General features: G+C 47.5%; 2 protein-coding genes across 7 annotated transcripts in view; both read left to right on the forward strand.

The window, feature by feature from the left end:
* The first annotated feature begins 962 nt into the window (after positions 1-962).
* On the forward strand, positions 963-5,793 carry KCTD14 (potassium channel tetramerization domain containing 14). 6 transcript variants are annotated; one of them, XM_088668439.1, is made up of 3 exons: positions 963-1,361; positions 1,481-1,566; positions 2,345-5,793. In XM_088668439.1, exons 2-3 carry the CDS (start codon positions 1,507-1,509, stop codon positions 3,014-3,016), a joined length of 732 nt encoding a protein of 243 aa, XP_088524565.1. In that variant the 5' UTR covers positions 963-1,361; positions 1,481-1,506; the 3' UTR covers positions 3,017-5,793. The 6 variants fall into 6 exon arrangements, with proteins under 6 accessions (XP_088524565.1, XP_088524566.1, XP_034971608.1 ...); XM_088668440.1 differs by having other exon boundaries at positions 963-1,360; positions 1,453-1,566; XM_088668438.1 differs by having other exon boundaries at positions 967-1,361; positions 2,342-5,793.
* A 4,037-nt stretch (positions 5,794-9,830) lies between these two features.
* Positions 9,831-18,314, forward strand: part of INTS4 (integrator complex subunit 4) — a 30,134-nt gene continuing 21,650 nt past the window's right edge. The window contains exons 1-6 of the mRNA XM_035115459.3: positions 9,831-10,246; positions 11,826-12,023; positions 12,854-12,971; positions 14,107-14,213; positions 15,399-15,584; positions 17,534-17,584. Of these exons, the coding sequence (XP_034971350.3) occupies positions 10,190-10,246; positions 11,826-12,023; positions 12,854-12,971; positions 14,107-14,213; positions 15,399-15,584; positions 17,534-17,584 (717 nt within the window). The 5' untranslated portion in view covers positions 9,831-10,189. The remainder of the gene's footprint in view (positions 10,247-11,825; positions 12,024-12,853; positions 12,972-14,106; positions 14,214-15,398; positions 15,585-17,533; positions 17,585-18,314) is intronic.

The raw sequence follows: 18,314 nt of genomic DNA on the forward strand, positions 1-18,314 counted from the left end.
CAATATACAACCTTGTCGTACCCCTTTCCCAATTTTGAACCAATCAGTTGTTCCATATCCAGTTCTAACTGTAGCTTCTTGTCCCACATAGAGATTTCTCAGGAGACAGGTGAGGTGATCAGGCACTCCCATTTCTTTAAGAACTTGCCATAGTTTGCTGTGGTCGACACAGTCGAAGGCTTTTGCATAGTCAATGAAGCAGAAGTAGACGTTTTTCTGGAACTCTCTAGCTTTCTCCATAATCCAGCGCATGTTTGCTATTTGGTCTCTGGTTCCTCTGCCCCTTCGAAATCCAGCTTGCACTTCTGGGAGTTCTCGGTCCACATACTGCCTAAGCCTGCCTTGTAGAATTTTAAGCATAACCTTGCTAGCGTGTGAAATGAGCGCAATTGTGCGGTAGTTGGAGCATTCTTCGGCACTGCCCTTCTTTGGAATTGGGATGTAGACTGATCTTCTCCAATCCTCTGGCCATTGCTGAGTTTTCCAAACTTGCTGGCATATTGTGTGTAGCACCTTAACAGCATCATCTTTTAAAATTTTAAATAGTTCAGCTGGAATATCATCACTTCCACTGGCCTTGTTATTAGCAATGCTTTTTTAGTGCAATCACTTTTTTAGTGCCTCACTTTCCTGGCATACTAACCGAAGCTGGATACTTTAACTGAGATTCCTGAAATTGCAGGGAGTTGGACATAATAATAATAATAATAATAATAATAATAATAATAATAATAATATATTATTTGTACCCCGCCCATCTGGCTGGGTTTCCCCAGCCACTCTGAGCAGCTTCCAACAAAAAATTAAAATACATTAAAATGTCACACATTAAAAATACATTAAAATGTCACACATTACAAACTTCCCTGCCTCTTGGGTCCCTTCCAACTCTATGATTCCTGGCCACAGTAGTCACTTGGGCTTTGAGGGGCAAAGGTGAGTCTAGGAGTTCCTCCGAGCTGCAAACCTGTTCCAGAGTGAGGGCAGCCCTGCCTAGAACAGGCAATTGACCTGTCTTCCAAAAGAGTGGCTAAGCTCTGAATGAGCTTCCTGTGCCTTTAAAAGAGGAGGACAGTCGCTCGTGGAAGCAGGGTGTAACCAGTTCACAAGAAGGGAGTGTTTTGGGCTACACTAACCTGGACGTGAGACCTGAAGAAAGTGGGAGGGTCTGATTTGCCCGGCTGGGTATCACAGGGAGGAATATATATATAGGCAGTGCTTCTCTCTTTGGGCTGCTCAGCAAAAGTTCGCTGCCAGAGGACAGGCCGGCCTGGAAAAACATTTCCACCTGCAGGCTCCCTGCTTGGAACCTGTAACTCACCTGGGAGGTTCTCCAGGGAGCTGTGGCCGCCAAGTGGCAGGTAGGCGGATGTGCTGGAGGGAGTCAGCTGCGAGGGGGGAACCTGCAGTGGGGGGGGGAAAAGAGAAAAATCAGCACCCCTGATTTTTGCGGCTGGCTGCCCTTCCTGTGAATCTGAAGCTGCAGGTGCGAGTTGAAGGGGAAAGATGAGCATTTCGTCAGAATCGAATTCCCTCCGGAAGCAAATTGGGAGCAAGCTGCAAACGGTGAGTGAATCACGGGGCCCAGGACTTCCTGGAACAGCTAGCCGGTGTGTGTGTGCAGTTCCGAGCTATAGCTTTGGGCCCCACTCTCTTGGGGGGCCCCAAAAAAAATTAAAGGAAAAAAACCCTGGATGTACATTTCCAAAATATGGCCCTCCCCTCAAGGTGTTTTGGACTACAATTCCCATTTTCCCCCAACCACTGGTCCTAATAGCTAGGGATCATGGGAGTTGTAGGCCAAAACATCTGGAGGGCCGCAGTTTGGGGATGCCTGCTATAGAGTCATGCGACCCCCGAGCCAAGGAGATAAGTAACTATAGAACCTTTAGAAGGCATCTGAAGGCAGTTTTTTAATGTTTAATGTTATTGTCTTTTAATATTCTGTTGGAAGCCGCCCAGAGTGGCTGGGGTATAAATAATATATTATTATTATTATTATTATTATTATTATTATTATTATTATTATTATTATGTTTTTATATACAGTATGTTGGAAGCCGCCCAGAGTGGCTGGGGCAATGGCAGCGAAGTATAAATAATAAAATTAGTATGATTATGGAATTGGACATCCCTATTTTCATCGGAGAAATGTTGGAGGGTTTGCAAAAGCAGGTGTGCAAAAAGAGACCCCAGGCACACTTGGTTACCCTCCAAAATAAGGGCCAAAAGCTTGCGTTAATGAACGTAAAGATTGGGGAAACGATAAACAGTGAGAAATCAAAGTGGACAGATCCATCCGTCCCTGGATATCACCTTCCTTCCTCTTCTTTGTTTCCAGCAGTCTCAAATCATAGAGCTCAATGTTGGCGGGGAGATATTCACCACCACCTTAAGTACCTTGAAGAAGCACCCTGGTTCCAAACTGGCCGAGATGTTTGCCAGTGGGCAGACCAAGCCCCGCACGGACCCCGAGGGGAGATATTTCATAGACCGGCCCGGGACTTACTTCAAGTACATCTTGGAATACCTGCGCAGCAACCATGTGCCCGTGAACTGCGTCCAGGAGGTGTACAAGGAAGCCCTCTTTTACGACATCGAGCCTTTGGTCAAGCAGCTCGAGGACTCTCCCCAGATCTTTGGGGAGCTGGTGGCCAGGAAACAGTTCCTCGCCCGCGTGCCCAGCTACAATGAGAACATTGAGCTGATGATCCGCATCGCGAGGGCAGAAGCGGTGGCGGCCCGGCAGTCCAGCGTCATGGTGTGTGTGATGAAGACTGACGAGGATGTTGTCAAGTGCCATGACACCCTCAACGGCTTGGACTCCTACAAGAAATCGGTGGTCAAGTTTGGACCCTGGAAAGCCTCCCCGGGCATTTCTGACCTACTCGACTGCATCAAGATTGATGTGGAGGCCAAAGGGTACAAGATCTCTCTCCAGGGCTACGTTCCGGAAAAGGGCTTCCGCTTCAAATCCAATGACAACTTCTACAAATTTCTGTTCACTTGGTGGTAGCAGAAAGCTAACGGGAAGGGCCTCGGCCCGGTATACCTGAAAGAGCGTCTCCACCCCCATTGTTCAGCCCGGACGCTGAGTTCCAGCTCCGAGGGCCTTCTGGAGGTTCTCTCACTGCGAGAAGTGAAGCTACAGGCAACCAGGCAGAGGGCCTTCTCGGTGGTGGCACCCACCCTGTGTAACTCCCTCCCATCAGATGTCAAGGAAATAAACAACTACCTGACTTTTAGAAGACATCTGAAGGCAGCCCTGTTTAGGGAAATTTTTAATGTTTGGTGTTTTATTGTGTTTTTAATATTCTGTTAGGAGCTGCCCAGAGTGGCTGGGGTATAACCAGCCAGATGGGTGGGGTATAAATAATAAAATTATTATTATTATTATTATTATTATTATTATTATTATTATTATTATAGCTCAGTGGTAGGTCCAGGCCTCACCTGCAAAATCTAATCTTCGGCAGCATCTCTGGACAAGATTGGGAATTTCCCCTGCCTGAAACTCCACCAAGCTGCTGCCAGTCAGTGTAGACAAATATTCAGCTAGAGGGGCTAGTGGTCTGGTTTGGCATAAGGCAGGTTCCTATGTTCTTATATCCAATGGGTTGGTGCTTCAAAATAAGTGGACCTCAGCTGCTGATAATATTGCCTTCTGGAATGACCTGAGAGCTTTGCTCCTGTTGGCAGCCCGACAGATCCCCAACACATTTGGCACAAAGCTGGATTCCCCATTCCCAAATCCGACCGGAGTTAATTTGTCTTGATACAGAGGCATGCATCTTGGCTATATCTATCTCACCTGCTTCTCCTGCTATTTCCACCTGGATTCGTATTGTTGCAAGGAATATACAGGGCAACTCCCAGTTTACAGGGACTGAAATTGCATATGTGCAGTGGTACCTTGGTTCTCGAACTTAATCTGTTCCGGGAGGCCGTTTGACTCTCGAAACAGTTCAAAAACCAAGGTGCGGCTTCCGATTGGCTGCAGGAGCTTCCTGCACTCAAGCGGAAGCCGCGCCGGACGTTCAGCTTCCGAAAAACGTTCGCAAACCGGAACGCTTACTTTTGGGTTTGCGGCGTTCGGGAGCCGATTTGTTCGGCAATTAATCTGTTTGGGAACCAAGGTTTGACTATTTGAAACACCATTGAAAAAGCCTGCAAACACCCTGTGTGCAGTGGTCCGAAGGTTATTTTTTGTGGGGCTCAGAGCTGATAGACTCCCAGCTCTTTGCTTGTATTGTACCAGGGAGAGGACAAGAGCGCTTGGTGCACAAATAGACTTTGAGATGGTGTACATCAGCATATAGCACCTGATATAGGGGAACACCGTTCTGGTTGTTTGAGGAATGTATTCTTTAGGGGCAGTCTGAACATTTATTTCAAGACTGGAGAGCTCTACAGAGCCTTCATATTGGCTGCCTCTGCACCTCTGGATTAAATAAGGTAATAAAGCTGTAATCATATGCAAACTTGGTAGATAAGAAGCACATCCCTCTTGGTAAACATGCTTAGGAGCAGCTTTTGAAGAATGTCAAATTAGGAACTGGGAACGTATTTCCATCTTCTGGTTTCTCCCAGCTCTTGTGGCAATGAGTTCCAAAAAGTAAGTGATTGTGTGGAAAGCACTTCTTTCCGGTTGCCTGAACCAGCCATCACTTTCACTAGTGGCCCCACTAATGAAACCGAGAACCAATGGCATAAAACTGTTGGTGGGGCAGGGGGAAGGAAAAAAGACATTTGTCAGTTAAATATTCCTATTGTTTTACTTGATTTGGGGGGGGGGGGCAGCTGCCAGGATGTGATTGAACTCTGCCCAAAAATAGCAATAGTTTGGAAATTCTAAGTGTGGTCAGCCAGGTATGTCTTCTCTTTGTGGTCTACGAACATCACCATTGCCCCCCTGCCACAAGCCACCAGCACTTCTGCTATCATGAGCAGCCTTTGTATTTATTTTTGAGACCTTCTCGATTTAGTATCCTTGTTCTTTAGGGATATTTGAACAAATCACATGCCTTGGATTACTTCATGTTTACATTTAAACTCGAGTGCTGTCTTCCGTCATAGCACAGCATGTCTGTTTCGCTTCATTGGCATTTATTTGTTCTGTAAAAGGGGGTTGGACTGGATGGCCTCTTCCGACTCTATGATTCTATGTGGTCTCTTCCAACTCTACAATTCTATGATTCGTATACACAGTACATTTAGAGTGCATTTAAAGAGCGTTTTGTCCCTCCAAAGATGCCTGGAAACTGTAGTTTGCCTCTCACGATTCTCAGCGCCCTTTAGTTAAAGTTCCCGGAATTCCTGGGTGGGCAGGGGGAGTGCTTTAAATGTCTATTGCAAAGACTCTGCGCAGGTTTCTGCAGCTGTAAGAGCAAAAAGACTGCTGAATAGAATGCATAAGGGCAATGATATATCTAGCAGGTGAGAGGGTGGAATCAGGTGTTTGGGAACTTTTGAAACTTGAATATGGGTTAGGATGCAATAATATCTGTCAGGCTCCGAGACGAGTGAAGACACAAATATTGAAAAAGCAGTGCGGGGAGCATTTTTATGACTTCCAAGGAAACTTCGTAACTGTCCTTAAAGTGTCTGTTCTTGCACAAAGGAACTTGCAACGGAGATCGCAACGTGAAGTCGTGAAGTTTACAACACATCAAGAGGTTCCAAGCTATCACTTGTGGATTGAATTCGCTGGTGGTAGGATGTCTATGTTACTGTCGCGACTGAGATTTTTGGAATATTAAGTGGTATGTGAATGCAAACAAATAAATAAATGAGCTGGCTTTTTTTTTTTGCACGTGTGTGTGAATGACCACTATTAAATTCACAATGACCACCGTTCATACTTATCTGCATGGCAATTTCTTCTGTGTTCACGGTTGACAATTTGCCCAAGGGCCCCCCCCCCAACCAGGAATATGTGTTCGCTGTTCTGTTTGCACAACAGACTTATACTTGTGCACCGATAAGTGCCCCTCCTTTTCCCTGCAGCTCCCCCGCCCCATGCATCCTCGAAACCTGGGGGGAGGGCAGAGAGACAAGAGGAAGGTGAAGTCCCGTGGCATGACTGTGTTTGTAATTCCTCTTGCACAGTACTGCTTACGCCCAATAGCTCTAATTAAATGTGAATGAAGCCTTCTGTGCTGGACACTGAGCAAAATCTGTTCCTGCTCACCTGGTGTCACATTTTATTTGGGTCCAAGTTTGAGCCACTCTGCAAGTTATATTGAATTATGGGGTGGAGTAAGAAGACAGAGTTTATCATTGCAGACAGGTGGAGGTGCATTTTTCAGTGCTTCAGCACATTATTATTTTTTTAAACACACAACCTCCTGCATGTAGAAGACTAGCACATCAGGGAGGTGCCTGTTCTAAATTTCCCTCTGCCGTATTAGGAAGAACTTCCTGACAGTAAGAGCTGTTCGACAGTGGAATTTGCTGCCAAGAAGTGTGGTGGAGTCTCCTTCTTTGGAGGTCGTTAAGCAGAGGTTTGACAGCCATCTGTCAGGAATGCTTTGATGGTGTTTGAGGGGGTTGGACTGGATGGCCCTTGTGGTCTCTTTCAACTCTATGATTCTATATCCTTGTTTTCTGCTTGTGGGGTCCTTTTTATGCGAAGTACTGAAACAGGGAGTCATTTGAGCATCCCACAATTGCCTAACCTTGCCTCCCATAGGTTCAGCTCGGGGGGGGGGGGGGTCACAGGCAAGAGACTTCAACCAGGAGATAGAAGCAAAACAGCAGCCAGTAGGCCTGATCTTTATTGTTGCAACAAGACTTCCCACTAACACAAAGACGAAGCAGCCAGAAGCTATGAACAATGGCTACATCAGTACAGTATTTTAAAGTTTCCCAAAGTTTCCCATAAGACACCATCAAGACATCCTATATGTCACAGGGAGACATGGAAGGTAAAGGTAAAGGGACCCCTGACCATTAGGTTGTCGTGACCGACTCTGGGGTTGCGGCACTCATCTCGTGTTATTGGCCGAGGGAGCCAGCATACAGCTTCCAGGTCATGTGGCCAGCATGACAAAGCCGCTTCTGGCGAACCAGAACAGCACACGGAAACGCCATTTACCTTCCCGCTTGGAGCAGTACCTATTTATCTACTTGCACTTTGACGTGCTTTTGAACTGCTAGGTTGGCAGGAGCTGGGACAGAGGAACGGGAGCTCACCCCGTCGCGGGGATTCGAACTGCCAACCTTCTGATCGGCAAGCCCTAGGCTCAGTGGTTTAACCCACAGCGCCACCCACGTCCTGTGGTCTAAATCACTGAGCCTCTGGGGCTTGGCGATCAGAACATTGGCTGTTCAAATCCCCGCGATGGGGTGAGCTCCCGTTCCTCTGTCCCAGCTCCTGCCAACCTAGCAGTTCGAAAGCACACCAGTGGCAAGTAGATAAATAGGTACCGCTGCCGCAGGAACATAAATGGTGTTTCAGTGCGCTCTGGTTTCTGTCACAGTGTCCCATTGCGCAAGAAGCAGTTTAGTCATGCTGGCCACATGACCCAGAAAGCTGTCTGTGGACAAACGCTGGCTCCCTCAGCCTGAATGTGGAGATGAGCGCCACAACCTCATAATCGCCTTTGACTGGACTTAACCACTCAGGGGTCCTTTACCTTTATCTTTTTTTTTACCTTTTACCGCTTATATATCACTTCCCTGGGTCCTAAATGCCATTGGAACTGAAAAGATGGATGATTTCTTATGAATTTCTAAAGTTTCCCCATAGAATAACATCGAGCCAGTACATAGATACATTTATCAGTGAATTGCTGCATTTGGTATTTACACTTTCCCTGTTTTCCTTTGTTGGAGACCTGGGGCTCAGCAGGGAGACACAGCTCCTGAGCTGAGCTTCCCTTGCAGATGCAATGCCTTTGCAGATATGTTTTTGTATTTTTCTCTTGACACTAGAGGATTGTTTTTCACATGTGAAAAGGCAGGGAAATACCTGTGTGGTATGTGTGTGAGTGAACGGTTTGGTAATGTGCAAGGCTCGCGTGAGAGATCTCCCCCCTACCTTCCAATTTCCCAGTAACATGCAGTACTACGGTAGAAATTATGACACCGTCTCTCTCTCACACAGTATGAAGTGATACAGTCCAGTATTCACTCACTTTAGTTTACCTCTTTATTCTAATTTTAAAGTCCTTTCAAGTGCTGGATTCAGATCGTAGCAGCCTAACCTTAAATGTCACTCTAAATGGGGGGAGGGGTAGAAAGCACCACATGCAAGGAAACAACAACAACAACAAAATAGAAGCAAAACCTCAAAATGGGGCTGAAAAAAATGTTTTCTAAAATAGTAAAATGCTGTAATCAGAAGCCCTGGGGAGATTTTTCCCTGGGGGGGGGCGGGGCGGGGACAGCTCTCTTGTGTTGCTGAAAAATGCCTTTACCAAAACATGCTGGCATTTCATAACAATCATAACAACATTGTTTTCTATTTTATAAAAGTAATTTGTTAATGTTCTCCCTCCACTTAGGTCCTGCTTGCAGGCCTCTAGCTGGGCCAGTGTGAGAACAGGATGCTGGTCTAGGTGGGCCACTGACTTGATGAAGGGAAACCCAGCCAGATGGGCGGGGTATAAATAATAAAATAATTGTTGTTGTTGTTGTTAGTCAGGTGCCGTTCTGATGTTCTTATTTCTGTCTCCCTTTAAAAATTTGACCCCTTAAGTAGCAGGATCTAAAAGCAAGCAAGGAGGCAAATAAACAAAACCATGCCTTTGAGCATGTGCAGAGCGCCCTTACATCACAACCACCTCCATTTCTACCCACGCATAAGGCAGCATTCCAGGAAAGGCTGGCCCCGCCCCTCTCCGTTCGCCCCGCCCCTTTTTGCTGCTCCCGAGCCTACAGTCTGTTTGCCCACCAAGGGGCTACACAGTCTCAAGTGACATAGAGACTTCCGGGTCCTCATCGCATGCATTAAATCCCTTGCGGGGCAAGAGTGGTGGCTGTTAAATAGGAGCCACCAAACATAAAATAACAAATAGCCAGGCATCCAGAAGCAGCTTAGAGCGCTGCCTGAAACAGCCAAGCAACTGAAGGTTTATTTGCAAATGATTTTCCAATAATCATGCCCTTCGCCTTAATAATAATAATAATAATAATAATAATAATAATAATAATAATAAAAAGGTGTGTGCATTTGGGCAGAGTCAGTTTAATTGGGACGTTCACGTCTTTCCTTAGTGCAACGGCCCCCGCGAGCTTTCAAGGCGCCGCAACCTTCTCCGGCTTTTCTCGAATTCTTAACATGGATATACTGTACTAGTGGATTTTAGCCCGTTTAAAAACGGGCGCTAGAGGAAGCGGCCTGCCGGGACTGGCTTGGCGGTGGCGGGTCTTCCCGCCACCACCAAGCCAGTCCGCAGCGGGGGTTTTTCGCCGTTTGCCTTCCCCTGGGGGAGGCAAACGGCGAAAAACCCCGCCGCGCCGCAAATCGGCTCCGGGACTGGCTTGGCGGTGGCGGGTCTTCCCGCCACCGCCAAGCCAGTCCGCAGCGGGGGGTTTTCGCCGTTTGCCTTCCCCTGGGGGAGGCAAACAGCGAAAAACCCCGCCGCGCCGCAATTCGGCTCCGGGACTGGCTTGGCGGTGGCGGGAAAAAGGGGAGGAATTCCTCCCCTTCTTCCCGCCGCTGCCAAGCCAAAGCGGGCCTCCCTCCGCGCCCGCTGCCGCTTCGGCTTCCTCGGGTTCCCCGAGGAAGCGCCGTCCCATGCCGGAGGTGTGCGGCAAGGCTGCCGGGGGGGGGGGGAGCGCTTCTCTCCCCCGCCGCCTCACCGCGCACCTCCAGCATGAGACTGGGCTTCGGAGCGGCGGTTGGCGGAGCGGCAGTTGGCTGTTCCCTGTGTCCCGAGAGCGCGGGTCCAATCCCTGTGTCCCTGGTTGTCCCTCCGTCCAATCCCTGTGTCTCTGGGGGACATGCGCAGTACCCCAGGGACACACGGGACATCTGGACGCAGGGATAAGAATATTCCCCTTCTCTTCTCCGCACGCGGAGGAGTCTGATGACTGCGATTGGAAGCCCGAAGTAGAGGGGCGGAAGGCTTAAGAACCTCATCTCTTTGGCGTACATTCGGCGCGTGAGGGAGAGAAGGAAAGGGGAGAGGACGGTGGCCGGCGGGGCTCAGGCGGCGCCGGAAAGCGAAATAACAGGAGCATCATGGCGGCGCACCTGAAGAAACGGGTGTACGAAGAGTTCAGCAAAGTGGTCGTCCAGGTAACCGGCGGGGCCTTGGAAGCGGGGTGGGGAGGGAAGGGAAGGGGGGATGGGGCGAAACCTGTAAAGCTTATTCGTCTCCCATCCATGGCAAGGACAATGTCGCGCAGTGGTTAGAGTGGCGGGCTTAGGGACCTGGGTTCAAATCCTCCCACTCGAAGCTCACTGGGTGTGACCTCGGTGCGGGTGGTGGTGGTGGGAGGCAGCTGCGCTTTCCTCTCATCTTGACCCTACTTCACAGGGTTGTTGTAGGGATTAAACTATGGGCTCTTAGAAATGGGAGTGCATTTATTTTTCCTCTTGGCCTTAATGTTTCTACGTGGGGGCCTTTTGTTTGGCTGGTTGTAAGTTGATTTGGGTTACCCTGGGAAAGATGAAAAGTGGCTAGCAAATTAATAATAATAATAATAATAATAATAATAATAATAATAATAATAATAGAATTTATTATTTTCAGTCACAGACCAGTTCCAGCTCACATACAATATCAGGGAAGTCATAAAACATGATAGGGATATATTTGAATTTACAATATGGTATAACAGAGGCAATACAGATATAGCAGCAGTTAAAAATATATAAGTTAAATATTAATCACTAAAATATAACCTAAAATTGTCATTTAAGGCCTTAGTCATTATGGTAGCACAGCTTGTTCCCTATGTTTTATGGCAGTCACACAGAATTTGGCTTAATAATAATACCGGTAATTAAATGAGGGTGATAGAGAACTGTGCATGCCACTTGGAGCTCCTTGGGGGAGAAAGGTGAGTCGTAAGTGCAGTGAGTAAATAAATAAATAAATAAATAATGTTAAGGGGCAACGATTGAGAAGCTAATACGCAGAGAGAGGCACTGTGGGTAGGTTGCAGGTTCATTTTGCTTGCTAGAATTGGTTGCTCTTACAATTTGCCAGCTGATTTCTTGGTGGGAGTTGTGTGATGAGCAGAAAACCTGCTGGCAAAATGATACATTTCTGGTAATTACCTCTGTCTGCATGTTGGGAAAGCTTTATCTGTTGGATTTCTGCATGGCGAATGATTTGAGAGCTCAGAAGCTGTTCATCAAGAAGTGAAATCGGATCCCTCCTCCAAGTCTTGGAATGTGACACTTTAACATTTGGGATTTAGGGTTTTTGTTAAACCTCTTGTTTTGAGAGCTACCTTTGAAAGGCAGCATCCCTTCTCTCTGGCGGCTCCCCATCCCCCAATTTATTTAATGTTTCTCCTAGAGGGGTCACCTGATGCCAGCCTTGTCATTGTTTCAGTACCAGGCAAAGGTAGGGTTAGTGAAAAGTGAAAATCCAAACAGATGTGTTGTATTTTTATTGTAATCCACTTTGGGACTTTCTTAGTGGGCATCAAAGTACAAATCTAATGAACGTAACTGTTTCCCTCAATTCCCACAATTTGCTGAGCTCCTCAAGGCTCCTAGGATGTTGTAGACGAGTGAAATAGCGTGAAGCTATAATAACAGCAATAAGGAAGTTACTCTGGAACAACTTGAGGAGAACAAGTTAATACTGCCGCTCTTGTTTGTTCGTGTGTGAATGCAGCCTAACACAGCGTTCGTATTTCAGCAACAGCAGCATGAGGAAATTTCGGCGAAGAAACTCCGGCTGACCAAACCAAGTAAGTCGGCCGCACTCCATGTGGATCTGTGCAAGGCAACTTCGCCAGCGGACGCTTTGCAGTACCTCCTTCAGTTTGCTCGGAAGCCAGTGGAAGCTGAAAGTGTGGAAGGAGTTGTCAGAATCTTGCTGGAGCATTATTATAAGGTAGGGCCAAGTGGCGGTATCTTACAGTATCGCAAGCAGGCCCGGCTCGCCCATTGACTCTAGTGGCGCAATGCACCATGGCGCCTGGGCGATCAGGGGGCGCCCCAGCAAGTGGGGGAGCTGCGCGGCGGCCTCCCTTTTCCCTCCAACAGCCGCGCCGTGAGAGCAGGGAGGTAAGCGAGCGGAACAGGGCCACTAGGACCCTCTGCAGTGCCAGGGTCATCCCTCACCCCGGCGCTGCGTTTCATTGGTAGAGGTGACGCCACATGGCAGCACCTCTACCAATGAAACGCAGCACCTGTTGGCGGGAAGGAACCCGGCGCGGCCCAGCCTGCCCAGGCACCCCGACATGCTGGGAGAAGGGAGGAAGGCCACACGGAGCAGCGACGCCCCCTCCCCCACTCAATCCGGCATCGGACAGGCGGGCAGCCTCCGGCACAGCGCGGCCCCGCTGTGAGGTGCAGGGGCCACCGTGAGGCTCCCACCGCCCGGCATGCCAGGTAAGAGTTTTCCCTTTTTTAAAAAAAGGAGTGGGGGGGCGCCCGAGGGATCCCTGCACTAGGGCGCTCGATGACCTTAAGATGGCCCTGATCGCAAGGTGTCTTGAGGGCAAAAATCAGTCGATTTCTTGGGATTTTAAGAATGAAAATTAAATGGTAAGTAGTTGAAATTTGGGGATATTGTTTGCTACTGCACAGGTGACAGTGGTTGAGGAGGACTGTATTGAAAATCTACTTTTATGTAAATTCTGCAGTGGATATTGCACACCCAGATAGAGTTGGTTTGTGAAGGCTTTAGTCCTCCTCTTTCTCTTCCTGTCATCATCCTAGGAGAATGATCCTTCTGTGAGGTTGAAGGTTGCTTCCTTGCTGGGTTTGCTGACAAAGACTCCAGGCTTTTCTCCTGACTGCATTCTGGACGATGCCATCAACACACTCCAAAATGAGAGTATGTGATAATTTTCTAATGGAGCCTGGTGAAGTGTACAAGATTTCACTTTGTTGGGGTGGGGGTTGTTGTTCATGCACACTGCTTTCATACTGATGCATGAAACTGCTTTAGATTGAGTCACATTATAGGTTTGCCTAGCCCCGGGATAACCGGTGGTTATGACCTCACCATATTATTGGACAACCTTCTAGCCTCTCCACCCTCCAGTATGGCCAATGGCCAAGGATGGGGAGAGTTTTAGACAAAAGCATTTGAAGGGCACCTCATTGATTAGCCCTGAATCTTGTTTGGAAAATGGTTTGATTTGCACATCAAACCAAGGTTTAGTGTGAATGTGTGATGATGTGGGCTTCAGGAGAGGAGATTGCAGGTGCCAGGCTCGTCCCTAGTCCTGCTGCTGTGCTGAGCTAAGTCATGGCTTGGCATAGTATGTTGGCTGAACCTGGGCTCATGGTTTAGCTCAGGGGTCCCCATACTTATTGTGCTTTGGGCTGGTGCCCAAAGCGCCGATCACGCGGAGGGCGGGGGAGCACACGCTATTTCCGGCGCACTTCCAGGTCACAGGAGCACCAGAAATAGCTTGTGCGCATGCACACGGGCCTCCTCCGACCCGAAAGTGCGCCGGATATGACACGCACAAGGTATTTCCGGTCCTCTTTCAACCAGGAAGTGGGCAGCCATGCTGGAAAGAGCGGGCAGCGGGCGGTGGGACCGGATAAATGAGGCCTTCGGGCTGTATCCGGCCCCCGGGCCATAGTCTGGGGACCCCTGGTTTAGCTCTCTGCAGGCTCAGTGCAAGCTTGCAACCAAGGTTTGTCCTGTCGCTTAAGAAACCATTTCAGAAATGTGGCAGGACGTACTGTAAAAAGTGAAAGAAACAGATTTGCTGGCGTTTCTCCTTTCGGCAGAGCAGATGGAAAGACTAGAAGACTGGTCTTCATATTCATAAAAGGCCTGTGTGATGTTTCAGGATGGTGTTTGGAAATTCAAGTGAAGAGTTAAAATGATGAAATCAAATGGTTACCTGCTTAGATTCAGTGTAGTTGCTGGGCCATATGCCTCCAGACCCAGGACATGAATGAATGCAAGATGAAATAATGACACTCCTTTTTTTAAAACTGTTGTTTTTAAGAGTCCCACCAAGTTCTTGCTCAGCTGCTGGATACCTTGTTGGTGATTGGAAAGAAGCTCCAAGAAAGCCCTGCGGTGAGGATGCGCCTGGTGGATGTTGCCTGCAAGGTAATTTGAACTATTAAATGTGGAAAGACATCTGAAGGCAGCCCTGTTTAGGGAAGTTTTTAATGTTTAATGCTGTATTGTGTTTTTAATATTCTGTTAAGAGCCGCCCAGAGTGGCTGGGGAAACCCAGCCAGATGGAAATTAATTATTATTATTATTATTATTATTATTATTGAAAGGTTTTTAGGTGGGTCGAAACTTCTTTCAGCCTGAAAGCTGCATTTCCCTGTAGGCTAGAGGCAAAAGGTAGACAGAGCAGTTTGATGTAACTCTTACAGTCGGCTATGTTTCAGCCAGGCAAAAGTCAAGAGGCTCTACATAGCAAGCCCCCCTTTCCATCCATGCAACCAAGAGGCATTATTACAGTTCAAGGACGCTTTCCAGGCTGGCAAAAAATACAGGGCACAGAGCAGTGTAGGGAGGGAGCATGGCTTGAGACAGAAAAGTGGCTTGGGACAGGGTTTTTTAAAATAATAATAATGAGTTTTTTGTTCATTTTCTTGCACAGCCATACAACCTTTGGAACCAAAAATGTTCCAAAGATAACAAAATCAAGTAAAACCAACCAACCAACAGTAAACCAGACAGTGTATATATAGATTCACAAGTCTGCATAGTTATTTTCCCGAGGGTATGTCCCCTTTAAACAAATATAATTTAAACGTTGCATAATCCATATATTTTTAAAGACCATTGGAACAGATTTAACAGTATTTTTTTTAATTGTCTGCATTGTGAAATCTGCTAAAAATATATCTCTTTCCTCCCTCCCAACTGAATATAACCTTTTTGTCTATTCCTCAGTTAATGTGCCATTTTACTATGCTTAACCCTTGTAAGATTTTTGCCAGTATATTGCTGCTGAGATTTATTTATTTTTAATGTAAGATGTCCTGATTTTCTGCTGGGTGTGTATGGAGATTTAATAAAACCAATCCTGGTGGGGGGTTTTTTTACCCCCGTCCCCGATTATTGCTGAGATTATGTTAAAAACCCTCTTCCCCAAATTTGGCAACATGCTAAAAATTCCACTGCATATTAAGACCTAATTTCCCCAAACATCCTGAAACAAACCAGTCCATTAAAAAAAACCCCAACAAGAACCCAAACTCTGGTGAAGACAAAATGTCAGGAGAAGTTTGGGCTAATATTTTCATTCATTTACTGTACTTCCTTATTCCTCAGCATCTGACTGATTCCTCCCACGGGGTAAGGACCAAATGCCTCCTCCTGATTGGCTACCTTGGGACTGTGGAAAAAGGCACCTTGAAAGAAGTCGAAGGCCAGCCTCCCAAAGATGTCCAGAAGATCATCGGGGATCACTTCAGTGACCAGGATTCTCGGGTTAGAACTGCGGCTATAAAAGCAATGGTAAGTCTCGGGAGCGTTGAGTTCAGCTTTCCTTAAATCAAAATCCTCCTTGAGTTTGAGTGTGGGGTGCGCATTGGAGTCTAGCAGGTGTTTCTGGGGTGAATTTAGCCACCACGAGGACTGTGAGTGGCCAGCAGGCCTAGCCATGGGATGGCCGTGGGATTGGCCTGCCTTCCTATCTCTTACTCCCTTCTTGAGTAGCCTTCCATGAAAAGAGGCTGCTGACCAGGAAGTTGTCGGAGGGATTATAACAGGGGTCGGCAACCTGCGGCCCACGGGCCACAAGCGGCCCACGGGGGTCGTTTTTTAAACGGCCCACGAGCCACCCCCAAACTGAGCTGCCTGCTTGGCGAGTCTCTGCGTGCTGCGCTAAACCGGTGCAGCGCGGAGCGGGGACTTGCTTCTGCGCCGCCGCAAATCACGTCTGCGCAGATGCCAGAAATCGTGTCTGCACAGACTCGATCTGGCACATGGAGCGATCTCCGCGGGAGTGAACCGGCTCAGGCAAGGTAAACCTTACTGATCCCTGGATAATATTAAAAAGTACTATATAATATTAAGAAGTACTGTTTTGGGGGGACGGGGCGGGCGGGTGTGGGGGACTCCCTGGTCCTGAATGGGATAACTGTGCCCTTGAAGAACCAGGTGCACAGCCTGGGAGTCATTTTAGACTCACAGCTGTCCATGGAGGCGCAGGTCAATTCTGTGTCCAGGGCGGCTGTCTACCAGCTCCATCTGGTACGCAGGCTGAGACCCTACCTGCCCGCAGACTGTCTCACCAGAGTGGTGCATGCTCTAGTTATCTCCTGCTTGGACTACTGCAATGCGCTCTACATGGGGCTACCTTTGAAGGTGACCCGGAAACTGCAATTAATCCAGAATGCGGCATAAGAGATCTACATTGGCTCCCAGTACGTTTCTGAGCACAATTCAAAGTGTTGGTGCTGACCTTTAAAGCCCTAAACGGCCTCAGTCCAGTATATCTGAAGGAGCGTCTCCACCCCCATTGCTCAGCCCGGACACTGAGATCCAGTGCCGAGGGCCTTCTGGCAGTTCCCTCACTGCGAGAAGCAAAGCTACAGGGACCAGGCAGAGGGCCTTCTCGGTAGTGGCGCCCGCCCTGTGGAACGCCCTCCCATCGGAGGTCAAGGAGATAAACAACTACCTGACATTTAGAAAACACCTAAAGGCAGCCCTGTTTAGGGAAGTTTTTAATCTGTGATATTTTAATGTATTTTGGTATTTGTTGGAAGCCGCCCAGAGTGGCGGGGGAAACCCAGCCAGATGGGCAGGGTATAAATAATAATAATAATAATAATAATAATAATAATAATAATTGGTTCTCTTTGGGTGATAAGGAGAAGGTGTGGCCGAATCCTGGTGATGGAGTCCCAATTGTTAATGCTCATCCAGTCATCATAGGAAAGGACGACCAAACAGTAACCTTGCGCTTGTGCCCTGAGTTCCAGTCCCGCAGTGTTTAATGGGTCTGACTCCTGGGGAAAAGTGGACATAGGAGCCTTAAGCACATAATGGACTCAGTTGCAGGATTTGGATGTTTGAGACGGAGCTTGTAGCAAAGGTGCAAAATAATCTTGTAAGGTTATCTCTGCAACTCCATTTATTTATTTATTATCAGTCTCCAATGCTGATACCCTTAATATATAATAATAGTAATAATAATAATTTATTATTTATACCCCGCCCATCTGGCTGAGTTTCCCCAGCCACTCTGGGCGGGCTTTCAACAGAACAGAACATTAAAATGCAATAATTTATTGAAACATTAAAAGCTTCCCTAAACTACGGTAATAGCTAAACTCCAGTAGCAAATCCTTTAAGGATCTGCCCATCTTGCGATATTTCCCACCCCTCCATTTTTTTTATTTATTTAAATGTTTTGTTTTGGGCACTATAATCACAATTTCTTTTGGTTTTTTTCCCTACAGTTGCAGCTGCATGAAAGGGGATTAAAGTTGCAGCAAACCATTTACAGCCAGGTAATTACTGTGTTCTATGTGCTTAGTGAGGGGCCCTACCATTAAGCTGGGCTCTGTCGCAAAATTGTGGCCAGTGCAGGCCCAGCATGAGCACCCAACATGTTGGGGCAAATGCCAGGGGCCTTGGAGGAGTGCCCACTGCAATGGAAGTTAGCTGCTGCTTCTATTTCCTTTATTTTTAAACCGTTCCCATTCTTTTAATAGCCCACCACTGAAAATCAGGAGTGACAAGCCTTTTGGCCTGGCTGCCATGTGTGCTCCTCCAGGATTCTTTACCCAGTGCTTTGGTATCCCCGCTTGTGCGTTTTCTAAAATTAAAGCCGACTGCTGACCCTTTGCAAGAATTACGCAATCTGTGCTCTCTAAGGCCTGCAGCAGATTTGCGATCCTCTCCCTGCTGCCAAGCAATGGGGGAAAAAAGTGAAATGCAGTGTCTGCTGGCTTAGTGTTTGTTTGTTTTGAAACAGGAGAGCTACTGGGTGTGAGCAAATTAATCATCTTGGGACCTCAAGCTCAAAATAGCAAGCTAGCCAGCATTATTACCCAGATGATGAAAAGTTTGTCTTCCCCCTGGTGACAAACAAGAATCTAAGTTTTAAGCAGTGCAGGGGGGGGGGCAGCCATTAATAACGATCATTGCATGATCTTTCCATCCCTCTTTCCCTCCTCGGAGTTTAGCTCAGCATCTCTTACATTTTTACTCCCAACAATCCTGTATGGAAGGCCCTTG

Source organism: Zootoca vivipara, chromosome 4, assembly GCF_965207765.1.
Source record: "Zootoca vivipara chromosome 4, rZooViv2.hap1.1, whole genome shotgun sequence".
Lineage (NCBI taxonomy): Eukaryota > Metazoa > Chordata > Lepidosauria > Squamata > Lacertidae > Zootoca > Zootoca vivipara.

Coding starts and splice junctions, on each gene's coding strand:
- KCTD14 (XM_088668438.1), top strand. CDS start 1,507: ATGAGCATTTCGTCAGAATCGAATTCCCTCCGGAAGCAAATTGGGAGC. Junction 1,567..2,341: donor TTGGGAGCAAGCTGCAAACG/GTGAGTGAATCA, acceptor CTTTGTTTCCAG/CAGTCTCAAATCATAGAGCT.